At 39.5% G+C, this 21,502-nt stretch overlaps 3 protein-coding genes across 5 annotated transcripts in view; 2 read left to right on the top strand and 1 right to left on the bottom strand.

The window, feature by feature from the left end:
- Positions 1-1,264: 1,264 nt before the first annotated feature.
- Positions 1,265-3,976, top strand: LOC131236892 (pentatricopeptide repeat-containing protein At5g66520-like). Its single transcript, XM_058234410.1, has one exon. It carries the CDS (start codon positions 2,060-2,062, stop codon positions 3,671-3,673), a length of 1,614 nt encoding a protein of 537 aa, XP_058090393.1. The 5' UTR covers positions 1,265-2,059; the 3' UTR covers positions 3,674-3,976.
- A 4,413-nt stretch (positions 3,977-8,389) lies between these two features.
- On the top strand, positions 8,390-13,259 carry LOC131236891 (ATP-dependent Clp protease adapter protein CLPS2, chloroplastic-like). Its single transcript, XM_058234409.1, has 4 exons — positions 8,390-8,746; positions 11,615-11,713; positions 12,218-12,327; positions 12,984-13,259. The coding sequence occupies exons 1-4, from the start codon at positions 8,509-8,511 to the stop codon at positions 13,062-13,064; spliced, it is 528 nt and encodes a 175-aa protein (XP_058090392.1). The 5' UTR covers positions 8,390-8,508; the 3' UTR covers positions 13,065-13,259.
- Positions 13,260-17,492: 4,233 nt separating this feature from the next.
- LOC131236888 (THO complex subunit 1) overlaps positions 17,493-21,502 on the bottom strand; it is a 41,016-nt gene continuing 37,006 nt past the window's right edge. For all 3 annotated transcript variants that reach the window (XM_058234405.1, XM_058234407.1, XM_058234406.1), the window contains 4 exons: positions 21,274-21,324; positions 20,686-20,745; positions 20,441-20,593; positions 17,493-17,966 (listed from right to left, as the gene is read on the bottom strand). In XM_058234405.1, the coding sequence (XP_058090388.1) occupies positions 17,685-17,966; positions 20,441-20,593; positions 20,686-20,745; positions 21,274-21,324 (546 nt within the window). In that variant the 3' untranslated portion in view covers positions 17,493-17,684. The remainder of the gene's footprint in view (positions 17,967-20,440; positions 20,594-20,685; positions 20,746-21,273; positions 21,325-21,502) is intronic.

Here is a 21,502-nt window from a genome sequence, read left to right as displayed (position 1 = left end):
AGGCGGTCGGAGAGTGCGTTCAAAATTTGTCCTCGACACAAGAGTTCATCTTCAGCTCGTTTGGTGCGAGTCGCCACCTGTTCAAGTGTGTCTTTGTCGGATGCTTCAGGTAGTGCTTGCAGATTTGGATCTAATATGTAGTAGATCTTCAGTGCCATCAGAAGAAATTTGAGCCTGTTTTGCCATTTCATAAAATTGGTTCCATCGAACAATAAAAGAAAAATCTCAAAAGAGAAAAGAGAAGAGAATTTGTGATTTAGACTACTACATTGGTCAATTCTTCAGCCACTGGTTCAGTTGAACCGTTTTAGACCACACCGTTGGTCTGTTCTTTAAGCGATGGTTCTGATTAACCTTGCTATATTGCTGATTTTTTAGGTCTGTAAGAGAAGAGAGACTTTGATTCGTATTGGTATTGCTAGAGTATGGTTAGATGGTTTGGAAACCCATCCAGGCCTTGTTTATATAGGCTGTGGTAGCCGGGGGTTATGATCCAGGAAAATAAATCTCATGACCGTTTTCTAGTTGTTGAAGAAAACTAGCCATTTTCTGACTATTGTGAATGGGCTATTAAGCTGCCACATGTTGACTGTTATGAGACAGTAGCTAGTCGTTTTCTAATTGTTGGGCTAGCCATGCAACAGTTACAGCTGGACCCTGAAGTGCAAAGTGCGCCTATACAGCCACACTGCCTCATATGCCCACGCCCTCGCACCGAGCCCGTGCCCGAGCACGCGGGTGTTCCAGTCTGTAACACGCAAGTTCCATTCTCCTTTGGAACATGTGAGTAAGTATTATAATACTCCACACTCTTTATATAAACCACAAAAATTCCTCATCTTTTTCCAATGTAGGACTATTCCCAAAACCCATGAAAAGGTGTTTTTAAAACACTTTTTATATATTATATATTATTTTTTATTTTAAAATATACTTATAAAATTAATATTTTATAACAGTGCATGCGCCTTTACACATGACAATTGAGTTGCATATATGCGTGTGACCAACATCAATTATGAAATCTTATCCCTTGATTATAAATCCATAATAGGTTTCATCTAATACTGTGTATTTGGATCCAGCAAGATATCACGTCAATAGGATACATATAATCATTATGTAATAATGATATTAACTCCCGTGACGCAATTCAATACCATTAATCCTACATTCCAAACTAGCCCTTGTTTCTAATTCTAACAAGTGGGGATAATATCTTAGACAATCCATACCATTGATCAATTATTTTCAACCGCTGATGGACTATCCCTTGAAGCTTACCCTGATAAAGCAATCATAACATTCTACTTATGAGCTACAGGTAGATTGTTGAGAGAAGAAACATTACAACGGTCCATATTCAACGTATAATTTTCTGGTATTAGTCTCTTTGATCTTTCAGTCTAATAATATTATTTTTTACTCATGCTCAATCCATGATATAAATCAAGATTTGAATGGTCTGGATTACCAAACCGTGGGCCCCACTTATCAGGATTAAGTACTTGCGTTTTACAGTGGAAAGATGGTACGCACCCTATGGGCTTTATCCACGCCGTCCATCCGTTTTATCAGATCATCTTAGGGTATGAATCTAAAAATAGGCAGGTCCAATGCTCAAGTGGACCGCACCATAGGAAGCAGCGGCCATAATGAAACTCACCGTTGAAACCTTCATAGGGGCCAAAGTGATGTTTATATTCCATCCAACCTGTTCATAAGGTCATACAGACCTGGATGATGGGAAAACACAAATATCAGATTGATCCAAAACTTCTGCCGTTCACAAGAAGTTTTTAATGGTGAGAGTTCAATCCCCACTGTGTCGTTTACTTGAGCCTTGGATCTGCCTCATTTTTGGTTTCATATACTTAAAATCATCTGGAAAAATGGATGAACGGCGTAGATAAAACCCAAACATCACGGTGGGCCCCACAGATCCCTGCCTGTACGGATTACCGTACAGGCGGGGGTAGGACGCAATCCGCTTCCCATATCTATGCCTCTTTAAATAACCCACCCGTTTTTTTAAAAAAGTCTCAACTCCCAACGGCTAATGATCTCTCCCTTCACCAGACATTTCAAATCGAACAAGAGAACGCTCTCCCTCTTACAACAATGCCATCTAACCATGACCCAAATCAAGCAAATCCAGGCCCACCTCGTTGTCTCTGGGACCCTCTCCGATCCGTTCGCGGCTGGGAAGATCATCGCCTTCTGTGCAATCTCCGACCGGGGCGATCTCGATTACGCCCACCTCATCTTTCGCCATCTCCCCCACCCAAGCACCTTCATTTGGAACACCATGATAAGGGCTTTTGCCGAAAAAAATCAACCCATTCGAGCCCTCTCCGTCTACAAACAAATGCTCGAATCGGGCCACTTGCCTAACAATTACACCTTCTCTTTCAACCTTAGAGCTTGTATTGATCTTTCCGCCTATTTGGACGGGCAGAAATTCCATTCCCAGATCATTAGGCTTGGATGGGAATCATACGATTTCGTCCTGAATGGTTTGATTCAGATGTATGTGAATTGTAATTTTATCTCTTCAGCTCGCAGATTGTTCGACAACAGCTTGAATAGGGATGTGGTCTCTTGGACCGCAATGCTCAATGGGTATGCAAAACTGGGGCAAGTCGGTACTGCCCGTCAGCTGTTCGATCAAATGCCTGAGAGAAATGCGGTTTCTTGGAGTGCCATGATTACTAGTTATGCACAAGTGGGTATGTTCAAAGAAGCTCTGGAACTTTTCAATGAGATGCAGCTTGCCGGATGTCAGCCTAATCATGCTGGGATTGTTGGGGTGCTCTCTGCTTGTGCTTTTCTTGGGGCCTTGGACCAAGGAAGATGGATTCATGCTTACGTGGATAGAAATAGGGTTGAATTGGATCGAGTTTTAGGAACTGCACTTATAGACATGTATGCAAAATGCGGGTGTATAAAAACTGCTTGGCAAGTGTTTGATGAGATGCCTGCGAGAGATGTTTTTGCGTGGACTTCTATGATTTCTGGTCTAGCAAATCATGGGCACAGCAAAAGTGCAATTGAGTTGTTCGTGAAGATGCAAAATGAAGGAATTAAGCCAAACGAAGTCACGCTGATATGTGTCCTCAGCGCCTGCAGTCGAATGGGTTTGGTGGAAGACGGGCGGCGATTCTTTGAAAGCATGAACAAGGTCTATGAGATCAAGCCTGGCGTCGAACATTATGGTTGCTTGGTTGACCTATATGGCCGTGCAGGGATGCTCAAAGAGGCAAAGAGATTGGTGTGTGAGATGCCCATGGAGCCCGACTCATACGTCTTGGGGGCACTGCTCAATGCTTGTAGAGTGCACGGTGAGGTTGACCTGGGCGAGAAAACAGTGGAGAACTTGGTGGACCTGAGGCTTGATCATGGTGGGGTCCATGTGCTCCTTTCAAACATGTACGCCTCAGCTAAAAGATGGGAAGATGTGGCGAAAGTGAGGAAGGGAATGGAAGAGAAGAAGGTGAAGAAGGTGCCTGGGTGTAGTTTGATTGAGGTGGATGGTGTTGTTATTGAGTTTGTTGCTGGGGACATGTCTCATTTTCTGATGGAGAACATGATGCTATTATTACTTGGAATGGACAAGCAATTGAAGTCTATTGGATGTGATTTAGATACATTTGAATTTAGTGTCACTCTATAGAGAGGTGGGATAAGAACCGTAGACTTTGGGACCAAAAGAGATCCAGCAATTGAATCCTGAACGTTCATTGGAATGAACAACACATCTCTATTGTTTCAGTACAAAACACATGCTTCAATCTTTTTCCTTTTCTTTTTCTACATTTATTTATTTTGACTACATTTATTTATTTTGATAAGGTACGGACATTTTGTATGGGTGTTATTCAAAGACCCTCAAATATGGGACTGACATTCTTTAAAATCATGTGGCTGGTGTTCCAAGACAATGATAGGTTCAAGAAAATACTGGAAGCTTCTAGCGCATGCATGTCCACTGTTTTACCCTAGCAATTTCAGGAGTGTAGAATTTTAAATATTCAAGATTTTGTCAGATGATTTCAGGGCATGAGTCAAAATATGAGGTGGTCTTACTTGTGATTTGGATATGCCATATTGTTGGGCTTATATACAAAAATGATCTTAAAAACTGAATTGACGTGTAGATATAACATATATATCATTGGGGGCTGGGGGGCTCACTTGTTACAATGTTGAGTTTTGTTGGAAAATTAAGTGTAACGGTCAAATGGTGATGTACTAGGAGATATGTAAAGGTATTTATAATTATTACAATTCTACTTTGTATTGCAATGAAAATATTTTATTCAAATGCACATACTTTTTCTATTAATTTGATAGTGTAGTAATGTAAAAGTGCATCCCGCTTGCTATAACCCCAAGTATGAAAAATGATCTGATGCTGCTGATATTTTTTTCCCAATGCGTGGAACACGTGGAGCATACAATCCAAGCAAAAGGTAGGCTATGATTATCACCATGTTGTACTCTATTTCTCGCTACTCTGACAGAGCAAATAAGAGGGCAACAAGTGGCATTACATGAAGAATAAAAAGTGGATAAAAAGATCTTCAAAGGTTTAAAACATTTTTTGCAGGATTACAGATGGTGTAAATCTAATTCTCCACGTTAATGGATGGTCAGTGGAGTAATGTGATTGGCATACAAAATATGAGGTTGAACCATTTAAGATATAAAAGGTGATCGAGAGCAACAAAACATTGGCTGACAGAAATGAAGTGGCCGAGAGACATCCAGGTAGAGAGTTGATAGAGGGAAACATGTCAATAAAGAAAATATGATTTAGAAGAATACATGGCCATAATTTAGATGCCATATTAAAGAGAAAAACATTTATAAAAATTAATATTACATGTCATTGGATGACTAACAAAAATGGTGCAGCTGATGTGTGGCCGATGAATGATTATCAACCAAAGCAAAATTTGGCCGAGCGGAAGATAAATAGTCACAAAAGAAGGATGCAGATAAGAAAATAATTTAGAAAAACTTTTCAACTGCAGTAGCAGTTGCAGTAATGGTGGAAGTATTTGAAAAAATAAACTACAACAAAAATCTATAAATAATAGAGAAAATCAGAAGAGCAAGATACCCAAAAATCAACTAACAAATCTCAAAACTAATCAAACAACAAATCTATCGATTTATCTTTTATCTTAACTTATCTTAATAGTAGTAATAATTATTAATTATAATATTTAGTTGTAATCCAAGTTTACACTCATACGCTGGATTTGTTCTTTACCTAATATCAAGCAGTTTCTTCAAGATACTCATTCTTCTAATTGCTTGAGCAATTGTAAAATTTTTCTTTTGTTTTATTTAAACTGATATTCTGAAAGTTATTTCTCGTGTAAGGCACAAAATAACCTATCTTTCGAGAAAAAACCCCACATTCTTATTATCACTTAATCATTATCAAATCTTGCAAGTTGCCCTGTACATACAATCTGAAATTCTAGTCCTTGCTGCATCATAACTTGGCCTTGTATTGGATGCATGGGAACCCTTGTTGTCTCTTCTTTCCCATCCATTGCAATCCATTGAAAGTTTAACATCATCCCATTTGAGTTTTTTGGTGCATGGACTAGTCATAATGGGGTCCATAAAATCAATGGTTTGGATCCCTAAACAATGAGCTACACCTATGAAAATGTAAGTAGGTGCATAGACTAGTCAGAATGGGGTCCATAAAATCAATGGTTTGGATCTCCCTAAGCAATGAGCTACACTTATGAAAATGTAAGCCAACTTGTACCATACCTTTACTTGGGGGGGCATTGTATCCTCACAAGAAATGTGCAATCTCAGGTTTGCCACGTCCGCGTATGATACTTCTTTTGACAGCCCTTGTTATGAACATGAACTCGAGGGATCAAGTTTTTTGGACAGTCAATTATCATCAGAGAATCTGGACCGTCCATTATTTGGGCCCTATCATGGATGGGCAACTGTCAAAGAATCATACTGATCATATGATCACCGATCACCATTTGCAAGTAGTGATAGTCTCCATTGCAATGGAGCGATGTAATTACACCCTGGTCCATAGCTCAAGTGGTAGGCTGAGTGAAAGATACCTCCTTTCAAAGGTCTTGGTATCTATTCCCCAGTGGGGGGTGGCTAACTGTGATGTGTGAACTGTTAGTGGGGTGTAATAACAAGCTAACAAAAGAGAAAAAGAGAAAAAAAGAAAAAGAAAAAAAGTAGGCTATGTAATTGTATTAATCACACTAATATATGCTATTTTCCAAAAATAAAATTAAAAAATTAAAAAAAATCTACCAATATCTAACTTCCACATATATATTCGCCATTAAAAAAAAACAAATAAATTAAAATAAAATAAAATAGGCTAGACTTCTGTGTTTGTTTTGCACTATTTATAAAACAGTGGCAACTCTTCCAACATGTAAGTGAATACAAATGGCTGGCACAACTGTGGACTGAGCATGGCCAAAAGTTGCAATTAGAAGACTATTAACCGTCTGTTTTTTCTCTCCGAATTTTGGATCACTCGCTATTTTAACTGTAACCATCCATAGGCATTGATTGAATGGCTAGTATTGCTTGATCCATATGATTTTAGTTATATGGTCCATCCAGTGGGACCCATAAATTGGATGGTCTGGATAGATGTGCATCAATGCCACATGTGACGAAGATGAGTCACCACTACTTTTTAAACAAAAACACTGGCTTTACAAGTACACAGCCTAAAGCATGAGATCCGCCCCGTGTTTTTTCATGATCGCAGAAAATCAGGCCGATCTAAAACTCAAGTGGGCCACACCATATGGACCAGTGTACAATCATTCCTAAATCTTCTCAATTTATATGGTGTGGTCCACCTGAGTTATGGAACAATATGATTTTTGGGATGTCGCTTCATCGCGGGGAGATGCCCCACATGAACGGATTGGATGGCATATAAAAAGAATGGTGGGCCCATAACTAACAACGATCATATCATCTCGACTGGTCTGGCCCACCTGATTATTGAGTTCGAGATTGAACACAAACAGTGCAGCTGGCGGAAGGGGCGGATCTCATGCACGTTCCACGCAAATGGCAAAAGACCCGGATTAGCTACTTACAGCGTCAGTAGCGAGATTCACTGCTGAAGTGACATAATCACGTTCTATGGGCCCCACCATGATGTGTTTTCTGTATCCACACCGTCCATGCATTTGGAGAGATCATTTTAGGGATGAGCCGAATAGTGAGTCAGATCCGAACCCTAAGTAGACCCCACCACACAAACTGTGTGGGCAGTGACGTCCACTGTTGAAACCTTCCTGGGGCCACCATGATGTGTTTTTGAGATGCAACATGTTCATAAGTTAACAGAACAAGGGAAAGCACAGATATCAGCTTATCGAAACTTTTGCAGCCCCATAAGTTTTTAATGTTAGGCGTTCAATCCCCACTGTTTTCTGTGGTGGGGTCCACTTTAGCTTTGGATCTGTCTCGTTCTTTGGCTCATGCCCTAAAACGATCTCTCCAAATGGATGGACAGTGTGGATAGAATACATATGTCATAGTGGGGCCCACAGAATTTAGTTACGTCACTTCGAGTGGCTGCCAGTCGCTAATCCGGCTACGTGCAAAATTCACCCGGTAGTCTCGAACATAAAAAAATAATAATAAATTATTATTATTTTTGTTTTAAAGGGCAAACATGCTGGTGCGGCGACGTGATACCCACAAAAAGAAAAAAGAAGGAAATAAAATGACCAGAAATGTTCCAGTGCTCGCAGCGCACCGTAAGTTATAGTGCTCCTCGTTGCATTGGAACATTTAGAAAATCCATTTCATTGATCTAGACCGTTCATTATGTCGAACACACACTTCATGGGTTTTGATGTAAAGATCTCACCAATCAGAAAAATATTAATCATCTCGTCAATGATTTGAGGCCTAACATGGACGGTCAAGATCATTTGTACAACATTTATCGAAGAAACAATTTGAGGCCTACCATGGGTTGCTTATGATTCTAAATAATCATTTTTGTTAGGCAAATCTAAATATCCCATCCATGGCTTTGAAAAAAGATGGCTATTAAAAATAAATCTAAATTAAGGATTGATTAGATCATCCGATCAGTATGATTTTTGGCAACGTAGCTGATGAAATATGCTGTGCATTTCAAAGACAGTTCAAATCAATCGATTGGACGGTCCAAGTTAAATGAAATAGGGAGCACTATAACTTATAACTGCTCTCGATTGCACGGGAGCATTTCTCTAAATTAATTATTAAATAAATAAAAAGCGTTTTGGTGGGCCACATATTTTCCAGAAAGAAATTAAAAAATAAAAATAAAAGCATAATAATCCTATTTAAGTCCGTTAGCCTATGTTACTTCTCATCTCTTGATCCTTGAAGATCTTTCTCTGTAAAACCCTATTCCTCGCTCTTTTCTTAAACCCTAAAATTCTCTTTTCTTTCTTCTTTGTTTCTTGTTCTTGAATGGAAATGGCTATCCGCAACAGTGCAGCAACGTTCTCTTCTGTCAAGCTCTCTACACCTCTTCCTCATTTCTCTGGCCGTGCGAGATTTCTTGCATTGAAGAGGACCCAAGAAAAGGAGGTGGTGGCCCCCTTGTTTGCAATCGCGCGGTTCGGATCGTCAGGAGGAGGAGCTGGTCTCTTGGAACGCCCCACATTCGATCAGTCCCAATTCGATCGCATGATCCAAGCCGAAGAAGGTAGATCCATTTCCCATTGGTGGATAGGAGATTGTTGGAGGGAATCCATGTGCGCATCCGGAGCGGAATTGCGTGGGAATCCCACCTGGATGTGCGTTGGGATTCCCGCCCATTCTCCTTTGCAGTGAATTCGTGCGCTTCCTTTATTGGATCTCAGTTTTTTATTTTTTTCTTTTTCGTTTTTTTGAATTGATTAATGTATGGATGAAGTGATGCTGGTTTATTTCCTGAATTCTTTCTTTCTTTTGTGTTCTTCGCTGCTGCTCGTTTTGATTTATATTGTAGTTCTTTCTATGAAAGAATGCAGAATTTCTTTTGTTTTCTTTCCTTATCTATTTTAATTTCTTGATTGTTGTTGGTAATGATTGAATTAATTTTATTTTAAAAAAAAAAAAAAGAGAGGAAGAAACAATGTAATAGGCTATGTGGAAATGGAATCTGCAAGTACATGCAATTCCTTTCATTTGGAACCCTGGAAATACTTGGTATTGGTTTCCTGTTGGAACCCAAAAGAGAAGGTTTGAAATTCCTTGGGGAGGAGCTAGCTTGCAAATTCCATAGTAATGAATTCCCTGCCAAAGGTCATATTTCGAATTTCTTTTAAAATGAATACCCACAATAGCAGTCCTGGCAAATCTTTCCCAGTACCCAAGCGCAGTTTCCTGAATCCACTAGTATGACATTCCTAGTACCCAAACATGATAAACAGAATTTTATTACCGGTAAACAACTTCGACGGAAAGATCTTCCAATTTGGGAGATCTCTTGGGGATGGTCCATCCATGATGAGACCATTGGATTTGTGGCTCGGATTAACCAACCATGGTTCCCATGTGTACAAAATCCCATGCACAACAGGGAGATTACCTTGTTCGACACAGGAAACTTGTCCTGGTAATAAATTTGCTTTTTGCAGCCACAACAAACTTATTTCATGAATATAAAAGATGAAATGAATCTCTTAGGAGGAATCAATATCCAAAAATAGAGATAGGTCAGCTCGAAACACTAGTTATACAAACTATCATCCAATGCTTCCTTGTACAAGTGAACAATCAGGGAACAGAGCATTAGTTTCCCCAACGTTTGCTTAGTGTAGGACAGATCATGACCTTCCAGTTGGTCGGCCATAGCAGTGATGTTCCCAGATATCTGGTGTGAACCCTACCATTCCCGGACTCTATGGCTTGGTGTAGTAGTCCAAGAAAAGCTATTTGTCATGCTAGCCATGCTAACTTCAACCAATCGCAAGAAAGCAAGAGCATATGGGTGATATGCTGCCATGAAACATCATCACTAGTGTAAGAAACACTTGTCTCACAAGGCCCAATTGGACATTTCACATTGTTAGGTGTCATGGGTTTATACAATCAATGAAATGCACCATGGAACGGTGCACGGGTTGGTCACCAACGTTCTTCTTGAGTATCTGGCACCTCATTTGTTTAGGGGATATACATCATTAACTAGACTTAGGTCCTGTTTGGTTGCCTCTTAAAAACGAGTTCATCTTATTTTAATCAGTAATTATGTCTTCAAGATTTTGGTAAGAATTAAAAATGATCTTGATAATTCATAATTTATGTAAAATATGATCTTTAATACATTATTACTGTCAACTAAAATGAGATGAAATCATTTTTAAGTGTCAACCAAACAAGGCCTTAGTTTTCCCCCCATTATAACAGAAGGGTATGCATGAGATGTGATGGGAATTGTCTCACTGAGCCACAAAAGCAAACAATGAACTCCTGTAAAAATGAATAAAGTTCTATTTGGATTTTAGCTTTACTGTTTCTGCTAATTCTTACTCCCCTCATACATCTTCAATGTTTGGTGTATCTTTCACTGTGATTGTTGTCATGATGAATGTAATAATACAATGAATTAGTTGTTTGTTTTGTGTCATCAGGTTTTGTCCCACCAATCTTATGAATACGAGGAATGGTTTCTTAGTTATTATTTCTGGCCAGTGATTTTTGTTGCAACCTGATTATTGAGTCATTGAGATCTTGATACCTGAAATACAAAGAAATGGACAAGAGTACACCCACAAGAATATTAGAGCAGAGAGGCAGAGAACTTTATTGATCCGAACTTCTTTTACAATACTTAAAAAAAAATCACACTTCAAAAAACATTAGAATGACTAACTCCTGCCCCATTCTCCCTTTTATAGACCTTAAATGAATCTTTAATGAAATTTCCCTCAACTATTAGATTGATTTCAAATCAATCATTACTTATTTCAAATCAATCTAATCTAACCTAAGATGGTAAAAGCATAAAAATAGTAAAAGTAGATATAGAAAATATTCCTAATTACTTCTCTAAATCAGTTTCCTATCTTCAATCACATCATTAAATCAGCCCCTATATCTTCCAAAAATTGTAAATTGCAATCCCTAAATTAGGTACCAAATCTATAAATAAACAGTACAAAAATCAGCATATGTTGGGCTCAATGGTGGGATATGGGCCTATGTTATTGTTGAGCCCTGCAGTGGGCCGTGGTGGGCCGTCGGCCTGCATCAGTTTTTGATATTGATTCTGCAATACATTGGTTACCCTTCATCGATTGTACTTTAACATTATCAGTTTTACAGTTTACAGTACAGTTGTTACCCTTCAGCGATTGTTTTTTAACGTTATCAATTTCACCATAAATCTTGGCTGCAAGTTGACTTCTTCATTGTTTGAAGTTATTTGGCATTAAGACTTGATTAGATTTGCTAGGCATTAAACATTTAGATTTTTTCATAAACAGAAAAATACTCTGTTGGATTATTAGTTTCCAAAGTTTATGCCTTTGTATGTCTCTTCTAGTTCAGTGATTTGCGCAAGTAAATGATTTCCTTGAATCTGCAGGAGGAGACATTGGAAGGGTCACTGACGAGAAAGGTACTAGGGGCGGAGATAGCTACAAGGTTTTGCTGATCGATGATGCACGCCATACTGAAAAATTAGGTATGACTGAGAAGTCTTTCAAATAGTATTGGCTTAATACTACATGCAACATCACATGGCTTTATTTGCATTCCAATAAATATGCCTGTGCGTGTGTGTGTTTCCTCCTCCCACAGAGTAAGACAAAAAAGTTCTTGAAACTGGGTGTTATCTCTTGATTTTATTGATTTTTATTGTTTGTTTATTTATTTATTTATTCATTTTTGGTTCTCATGTGCAAATGCCAAATTATGTGGAAGGAAAAAAGAAAAGAAGTAGAGAATAAATATCCTTGGGTTTCGAAACTGCATTCTGTTTTTCTCCCATTCACCATGAGTAGATAAATGTTCTCATCAAAATAGTGTCTCTCAATTCCATTCTTAATATGTTATATATATATATATATATATATATATATATATATATATATATATATATATATATATCCTTAGCAATATTGAAGTTGCTTCTTACCGATAAAATAAATATTAAAGCTTCTTCTTCTTCTTCTTTTCTCATCCGTAGTGGAGAAGGTCTTACCACAAGTGGTTCCATCTGTCACACTTGATGAAGCAAGAAGTCTCTTTCATGAATCGCGGAAAAATGGTGTAGCTGTTGTTATAGTTGCTCTGAAGGTATTCCTTTGTTTCAATACTGTTATTGAATTTTATGGCTGAATCTTAGTTTTCTCATGGTTACATCTTGCTTTTAGAGCCAATTTCTTTTTAGGAACTCAAAATTATGGTAGATACATGAATATGATTGAACAATCAAAATTACAGTGGATTCATGAATGATCAAACTCCCCAAAATACTTTTTTTTTTTTGCAAAGATACCCCAAATGCATACACATGCTATGTCTATAGAAATTGCTAAGGGGTCGCTTGGCAGCTTGGATTTAAAATCCCATGGAATCCAGTGGCTTCTGAAACCAGTGGAATTGAGAGGATTTTGTAAAACAGCGTTAAGCTGGGATTTGCAAAAAAAGGCTCTTTTGAGGGATTCTGGAGGAATCAAAATCCTAGCTACTAAACAACCCAAAATACTGAAATCCCCACAAATCCCTCAGAATCCACAATGCCAAACGGCCGCGAAAATTCATTTCCTTTTCTTCCTTTCATCTGGTTGGGTTTCAATGGGCCTGCCACGGCCAGGCAAAATCAAAATTTTGAATAGGCCCGGCCATCAGTCCCAGCCCGTTGACAGCCCAGCGTCTTTGCATGTTTGCCTTTTTCTTTCATTAAACTGATTTTTTCACTCAATGTCTGACTAATTTATCCTGGTGAGCAGGAGCATGCTGAGTTTTATGCGCAAATGATGATCCGCAAGGGATTACAGTCTGCGATCGAACCAGATTCAAACACGGCATAAATTGAAAGAGAGATGTTGGACAACTGAAGAAGACCCTTGTCGTTAAGGTTACCCTCACTCCACAATTTTCAACTTTAATGTCAAGGCAAGTTTTCATGAGTATCTTCTGCTAACATACGAGTGCACTTCAGATATACATGGAGGGAATGTATTACATTTACATTTGAATGTAGTCAATTGATGTTTTTTGGTCAATCCTATTCATTTTCTGATCCACTTGGGTTAAGATAGGCTGGAGGGCATATACCCAAGTCGTGGGCAGTCCACAGACCTGATGCATTAACACCCTGTGATAACATTAGTGGCCGATGTATGTGAAGAGATACGCTGTGTGCAAAGTGTGAGTGGAAGTGCAATTCCTGTTATCCAAATTTTCATACTGGATAAATGCTAAGCTTGCCCCTTTTGCCCCACCATGCGATTATAAATGTTTCCACAATAGATAGGATACATAAAGCATCCCAATCATCTGAGATCACACCCCTCCAAGTGAGAAATAAATGAGAGTTTGGAATAGCAGTTTCTAACTCCACTTTGCATTGATGATTAAGATCTCAGATTGGTGAGGCTTTTGCCATTTCTAGATGGACAGTCTGGTTGGCCAGAAGGGGTGAACTTTTTGCCAAATGTTGATGGATTATTGTTAGAAAATCAATTCTATTCATGGGAACAACTTTGATACTATCTGTTAGTGTGATGGATGATAGGTAGGCACTTACAAATTACTTGAAAATTTGCATACATTGGTCCATTTTAGATGCATTATGTATGAATTTGATTATTTGATTGTCAGATTAGTGGTAGGCCTGCCTGGCAATGAGTCTTGTTCAGTCCAACTCAGAACCCATTTAATTGTAGTTGGGTTGGGTTTCGCCGACCTGCACAACCTGACCTATGCACCAACTTTAATCTCTTATATTAGGCTTCTCCTGTGCCAGTTAGGAGTGAGTGGGTATAATTCGAAGGATGGGTATGGAGGTAGTAAGAAAAGACTTGATGACCTATACGATGTAATGGAAGTTATCGACCATTTATAGAGTAGAATGGTGGAAAAGGATTCATGCGGCCGACCCCAATTAGTTGGGATAAGGCTTAGATACATGTGTATGTTTCATCTCATCTATACACTCACATAAGAGCAATCACATGTGTATATTAGGATACTTTTGTTTTTGTTTATGGGTTAAGTTGGGTCACTTGGCCTGATCCATTAATTCAATAATGCAGGTGGGTTGGATCTAGTTGGCCTAAAATTGAGCTCGACCCTTTAATTTAAATGGGCTACTTTTTTGGCCTGAGCTTAACCCACAACCCAGCTTATCTTGTGGCCCAAACTTGGCTTCGAAGCAGGTTGGCCCAATTGATCCGTAGGTCAACCCAACCTAATTGGACTTTAATTAGATGGTTAAAAATGAAAAAATAAAAATAAAAATCCCATGCTCTGATTCAACAAAAAATGTATACAAGAATCAAAGGTTAAGATTATTCAGCCAATCTAGTTCTGAGGCCGCGGCTTAGAGATAATGGGTTCCATACTTAAGTACAATCTTCTGAGTGCTGCATATGAAGCCACCCACTGCCAGAGAATGAGATAGCTCCCCTTTATTTATAGGTTAGAAGCAATCGTTCCAGAACCTCCAAAAGTGTCCTGCCCAGAGGCCTTTGGTTCACAGATCCTACAGCGATGAGCCATGACAGCTTTAAAAAACTCGATGAAATCCTAGCAATATAATATGGTACCCTGCAAACATCCGAATATGTTATCGGTGGCCGGCAAGAATAAACTACTCATTCTACGTTAAGGAAACACAAAAGAATCAGTCTCCATGGAAAGCTCTACATCGAGTATGGAGTCTCATTTCCCAACGGATGGAGTGCTTCTCAATTCCTTGTGGATCTATTTCAAACTAAATGATGGCTAAGATTATTTCATTTGTGATTTCGGTTGATGATCTGTCATCTACCAGCCATAAGAATGGTCCTTGGAAGCATACCATTTTTAACTGTGCTTAAAAAAATAAAAAATAAAAACTATATTTCCTCAAATGATTAAAACTCTGTATGTTCCTGAGGATTGGCAAAACAATCACTTTTCTGGCATATGATTGTAGCAACCTATATAATATTCTATTAAATTAGGCCTATGGGAGTTTTATGCTCTCATTGCTGGTTCTGATCCCTAATAGAAGAGGGTTGCATAAGGTTGGCAGCCAGCATCCCACTAATGTCATAAAAACCATCATGAATTCAAGCTAAGTGGAAGAATTGAGATGTGCTTTTGAAATTTTATGATAGCCCTGTACCACTTAAACTGAAAGGAAAATTTTATAGGATAGCTATAAGACTTGCCATGCTTTATGGGACGGAATGTTGGATAATTAAAGAACAACACATTTATAGAATGAGCGTAACTGAAATTGAGGACATTGCGGTGAATGGTTGAGGTGAATGCATAATGAGACAAGAAATAATATAAATAGAAATGAACGCACTCAAAGGAACATACAGTAATACCAACATATATTAAGATGAGGGAAAGTGGACTCAAATGGTTTGATCATGTGCAAATGAAGACCAAGAACCACACCAATTAAGAGTGAGTTAGAACAAGTTGAAGGCTTTAAAAGGACTACTTGTGTAAAATAATCTAGTAGGTCTAGAGGGTTCCCTGAAAATGCTGATTGATCCGGAGTGGAGATTGAAACCCAATAACAGAAACCAGGTAATAGGGTTATGTTTAGCCCATCAGTAGTGGGGGTAGAGAAAGCCGAGGCACCGACAGAGAAATTGGATCTCACCGGCCCAACTAATGATTCTACCCATAGCTCGCTCTGCATCTTCTTCCCTCAATCAATAAGTGACTCGTGATGAAGAACCAGTCCGGAGCCGGTACTTCACCCAGTATCCACCCTAAATGAGATTATGCAAAGGGAAGAGCCCGGGCAGCAGGTATAGAGGATATCCTAAACGCAAATGGTTTCAATCTCTCCATCAATGATGATCATCAAAAAGGGTAACACTCGAAAAGGACCTCAACAAATGCAATAAGAAAAGACTTGATACCTATGGTCTAATTGAAGCTCTGGCCTTTGATAGAGTGGAATGGCAGGACAAGATTCATCTAGCCAACTCCAAATTAGGATAAGGCTTGGATGATGGCGATGATTAAAAGTAGACTTAAATATAGCCATTGGTCATCGTCTTCTATTAATACAATCAAATGGAAATTTGGAGAATTTTAGAGGGGTCAATTATATAAAGAGAGACTCCTGAAAGGAAGGACTTTTAAAGAGGCGAAGAATGAGTCTCAACTGTTTCAATTACCAACGTGCATTATCACTATTGTACATAGAAATTTTATTAGTTTATTTGAGAATTCCAGTGTTTTAATCATATTTAAATATAACATACACACACATATGTACACTATTGAAATTGAATTTTTCAACTTCATTTTTTTAGTCGAAACAGTACCAAACTATCATCTCATCTTCGGACATTTTGGCATTTCCATTTCTTTGGCCATTGTTTTCAAGATCAAAACTGTATTAAATGAGAATTTTTCCAGCATTAATCGACCCATAATAGATTGGACCAAAGCAAGTCCAAGGCCAGCCCATTAGCTATCGCAACCCAGGTCCAGCACAAACGTGAACTGAGGAATAGGGCCCCAGCCTGGCTAGACTCAATAATGAAATAATTAGCCCATCTATGTCTAATAGTCAGAATAGGTCCAGTCCAATCACGTATTGGGCCAAAATTAAGGCTGAAGTCTGACCCACAGGCCTTAAGGCTCAGCCCCAGCCTGTCCCAAAGACTCTGGATGGGCTGTGCCACCCAGGTGGTCCCGATCTCTTGATCTCACTTTTACTCCTTTTAGAACCCTGTTATAGATGATGCAGTTGGCTCGACACACCATCAAACATGGAAAAGATCTATTCGATTACAGACAGCATGAAATTGCAGATAAGAATCTTAAAGTTTGTCCAACGGATATTTCAAAGATTAGTGGCTAGATGTTGCCATTTTGCATGACTCCCAAATGGATGTTTTATATCATGCAATACTTAAAAAGGAAATGATCCAGTAGTAATCACAAGAAGGAAATTAGATTAACCTTTAGGTACAGGGCCTTCCACCCAAAACCAATCAGGTGTGGACAATCAACCTGTACAAGCTAAACAGCTCATGGCCGGTTCCCAAACTGGGCTCATGCCATTCCCTGACAACAACATAGACGGGGGCTAGCATCTTACCTAACACTGGAAGTAAGCCATTCCCTAACAACAACATAGGCAAGCAGGCTAGCATCTCTCTTAATACTTGGAAGTAGATCACATCTTCCTATCCGAAATGGGCGAGGCCCCCACCAGTGCTACTGTTCTCAAGAAGAGCAAAAATTGTGAATCGAAGTGCAATTTGGTGTCATGGGATAAAGCTCCGCTTGTTTAACTTCTACCAGTTTCAATCTACTTGACTGACCCTGCATTAAAAACAAGATTAAATAACAGGATTTTCTCAATATACAACAATTTCAGCATTATGGAAGCCACAAATCATCCCTTCCCATGTGCTATTTCTGGACCCATATTGACCCATTTTCATCACAGGAGTGAGCCATTAGGGGCTTTCTCTGCCCCCACCTTGCGCGTCTCTACTTGTCGCATCTGGCTCTGCCTCTGGATCCGTCTCTCCATCCACATCTGCTTCAGCTTCTGCTTCTAACTGCCCTGCCTCCGGACCCACGTCAATGTCAGGGCTCTGCTTATTAATTTCCTCTGGTGTTGGGTCCCTACTTTGAGAGATGTTGACAGCTGCAGTGTCAACATCCATTGGTGGGGCTGAATCATCTAGTTCAGCACCATTTCCACCTCCATCAATCTCAGCTGCAGCGATTGCACTCTTCACAGGCCAACAGAAACAAACAAGCAGATATGAAAGCATAAGACATGGAACATTCAACACTTTGACTGAATACTTGAGACTGTTGAGCAGAAAGGAAGATATTTGGTTCCGAAAGATCTATGGTATCAAGCATGCTGAAACAATATCATAACCCTTTGAAAAGTCTTAGGCCCTGCCAGCATCAGACACAAATGTGAAATCCAAGCCATTTAGAGGACAGCAGTGAGGCCCAATGCATCTGTTCCCAGGCTGGTCAGCTCTGGTGGACCACATTTGTTGTTGAATGTGGACCATCAACCATTCTTTTAACAGTCCATTTTACGCACATCTGAGCTAGATGATTGGCAGACCTTCATTTTGGGCCAGGGCAAACACATAGCAAAGGCCCACCTGATGAATGGCGAGGAACTATGGCTGTACACGAGCCAAGCTAGCTAAAAAAGCTCACTCGGCTCGGCTTGATCTAGCTCGGCTTGACTCGGCTCGAATGACGACTAGAGGCGAGCCAAGCTTCATATGACCTAGCTCGTTTTGAAGAGCCGAGTTCGATCATAGTAGATCTTGACTCGACTCAACTCGAACTTGGCTCAACTCAAAGCTCAAGCTTAGCTCAACTCGAATATATAATATATTATATTTTTTAAAAAAAAAGTTAAAACTTAAACCCTATCCTATCAGTCCCTCCCTTTCTTACCGTTTTCCTTCCTTACCACAGCCGCGCGCGCCCGACCTCCTCTCCCCCTCCCTCTCTTGTGCCCGAGCTCCTCTCTCTCTCTCTCTCCACTTGGCCACTCCCCCGAGCTCGACTCAGCGTCTGCCCAACTCGTCTCAGCCGTACCGCCTGCATTCTCTCTCTCTCTCTCTCTCTCTCTCTCTCTCTCTCTCTCTCTCTCTCTCCACACCAACAATAAGGTACCTCTATAGCTCTATCTAATATTGCATATATATTATTAATTAAATATTTGATTTAGGAGTTGGGTCGGGTGGCTAGGTTGAGTCAGGTGTCGATTGGGTTGGGTTGCTGGGTTGAGGCGGGTGCAGGTTGGGTCAGGAGCAGGCTTGACTCGACTCGCTGTAAGCTCGCCTCAACTCAATCCACTAGCTTGCCTCGAGCTTGACTTGAAAGGTTTTGCAAACAAGCCAAGCTCCAATGGTAAGCTCGAGGCCGAGCTCGAGCTCGAGGAGAGCACGGACGAGTCAAGCCAAGCTTGGCCCACCTCGACTCGACTCGGCTCGATATACAGCCCTACAAGGAACTCACACATGTTCCATGCAACTAGGAAGCCAAGCCTACTTGTGCAACTACGCTTAGGAGGGCAGTCGGATTCAGGTCCAAGTACTGCATTCAAGGTACCAGACCTGAATTAGATCGGGTTTGAGTTCCCGTCGATCCTTAGGATCCTAGCTTTGGGCTAGGTCCAGGTTGGGTTCAAGGGATGTCTCAAATGTACACTAATATTTAGTTATTATAATGTATAAAATAGATGATCGTCGTCGCTGTCAATACCATCACTACCATCGTCGAAGCTTTATCCCAACTAATTGGTGTCAGCTACACAGATCGTGTTACGCCATTACGCTCTATAACCTATAATCAATGTTAGTTAGTTATATATATATATATATATATATATATATATATATATAGATATATAGATATAATATTAATGTTATATATATATATATATATATATATATATATATATATATATATAGATATAATATTAATGTTAAAGTTAACTGGGTACCTGACCTGACTTCTAAATATATATATATATATATATAGATATAATATTAATGTTAAAGTTAACTGGGTACCTGACCTGACTTCTAAATGGATCTAAGATGGTTGGCCCAGACCTAACCTGATTTGAAAACAAGTCCCAACAGTTCGGATCCCTCAGGTAATCCCAGACACAGGTACCCGTTGGCAGCCTTAAACAACCTTGAGGTTGTCATTTAGGCACCCAAAGCACAAGAACCCATGGATAGAGGAACAATAGAATCTTCAAAGACATTCAAAATCCCCCCAGAGGCCCCGATGGGCAAAATCAAAGGGATACCATTGAATGGGCTGCCCTATCCAAATGTTTCATCAGGATGTTGGCCTCCGAGATTGGCAGTAAATGGGCTAGTATTGTGGCTTAATTTCCAGGCTGGATTAAATTTCGTTTAACCTTGTCAGTTATAGTTTTGCTTTTTCTTGATCTGTTGTTTTCTAGCTTTCCCCTCAGCTTTGGATCACTCAAAATAAAATAAAATAAAATAAAATAAATAAAAAATGAGAGAGAGAGAGAGAGAGAGAGAGAGAGAGACAAGAACCTACCCAAAATACAAAGCAACACTAATGGAAAATCAAATATATCTCATCATCACCTTTAGTTCTTTTAACTTCCTGTAAACAGCTATATACAACACTTTAATAAAGAAAAAAAATGGGGGGATGAGAAAGTAATGTCATCTTCAATTACCTGGTTATCTTCAGCATTGGGTATAGCACCTTTCGCTTCCCCATCCTTTCTAGCTCGTTTAGACTTCTCGCCTGGTCTAGCATGAAATTTGGAACGGACTTCTGGTGGCAGAAGTTCTGGCGGCACGACTCCTTCAATACCATGATCAGTAAACTGCATCAAAGGCCTCCATAAGCTTTCCTAATGACTAAATTGTAGAAAGTATCCTCTTAAAGGTTTCATGTGTTGATTAAAACATAACGTACTCGAGAAAATCCTTCCAAGTCTTGCCGAGATGCAAAACGGAGGCCTTTCCAGCAATAAACCTGTAACTCAGCAACAACAAAGTCATTTTACGGTTTAGGATAAACAAGTGGATGACAGGGCATGTAAGAGATGACAAGGACTAGAAAGTAAATGACATGCACAAAAATCGGGCACAGGAGCTTTGCTTAGTGTAGACCACATGTGGAACACAGGAGCCATGCATCAGAGGAGCTCCACCATGTAGATGACATGCACAAAAATCGGGCTAGTCGACTCATTAGGTTGGCTGCACGTGCAAAAAATGGAAGGCTAGAATAATACCAACAGTCCACCTTCAATGTACATGTGGCCTGCCTGCTGAGAGAACTGGTGACTTTTTTGGTCAGGTCAGCAACACGCAGGGCCTACCTGATGGGCAACTGATCTAATGTCCCACCCATGTGACACTGCACATATGGGGTGTGCGTGCACCACTTAGCACAACTCCATATATGATACCATCTTTGGATCAAACATGTCAACTTTCAATTCTAATTATTGACCATTACCCATAAAATCATGCAAAAGCATGAAAAGAAGAGACTTACACGATTGTTTTTGTGGTGATATTCAGCTTCTATTCCAGCTGAAACATCCATCTGAAAACATTCAGATCAGGAAATTTCAAATTAAATAATTGACTCATATTCAATAAAATAAAAGGAACTCCAATGACCTTCTACAGAGTGGATCATGGATTTGATTCCTAGGCCCTGTTTGGTAGCCACCTAAAAAATTAGTTGATCTCATTTTAGTTAACAGTAACTATGTACGGGA

The sequence above is a fragment of the Magnolia sinica genome, chromosome 2 (genome assembly GCF_029962835.1).
Source record: "Magnolia sinica isolate HGM2019 chromosome 2, MsV1, whole genome shotgun sequence".
In the NCBI taxonomy this organism is placed as follows: domain Eukaryota; kingdom Viridiplantae; phylum Streptophyta; class Magnoliopsida; order Magnoliales; family Magnoliaceae; genus Magnolia; species Magnolia sinica.
The sequence above is the reverse complement of the archived record's forward strand: the minus strand, read 5'-3'. Positions and strand labels throughout refer to the sequence as shown.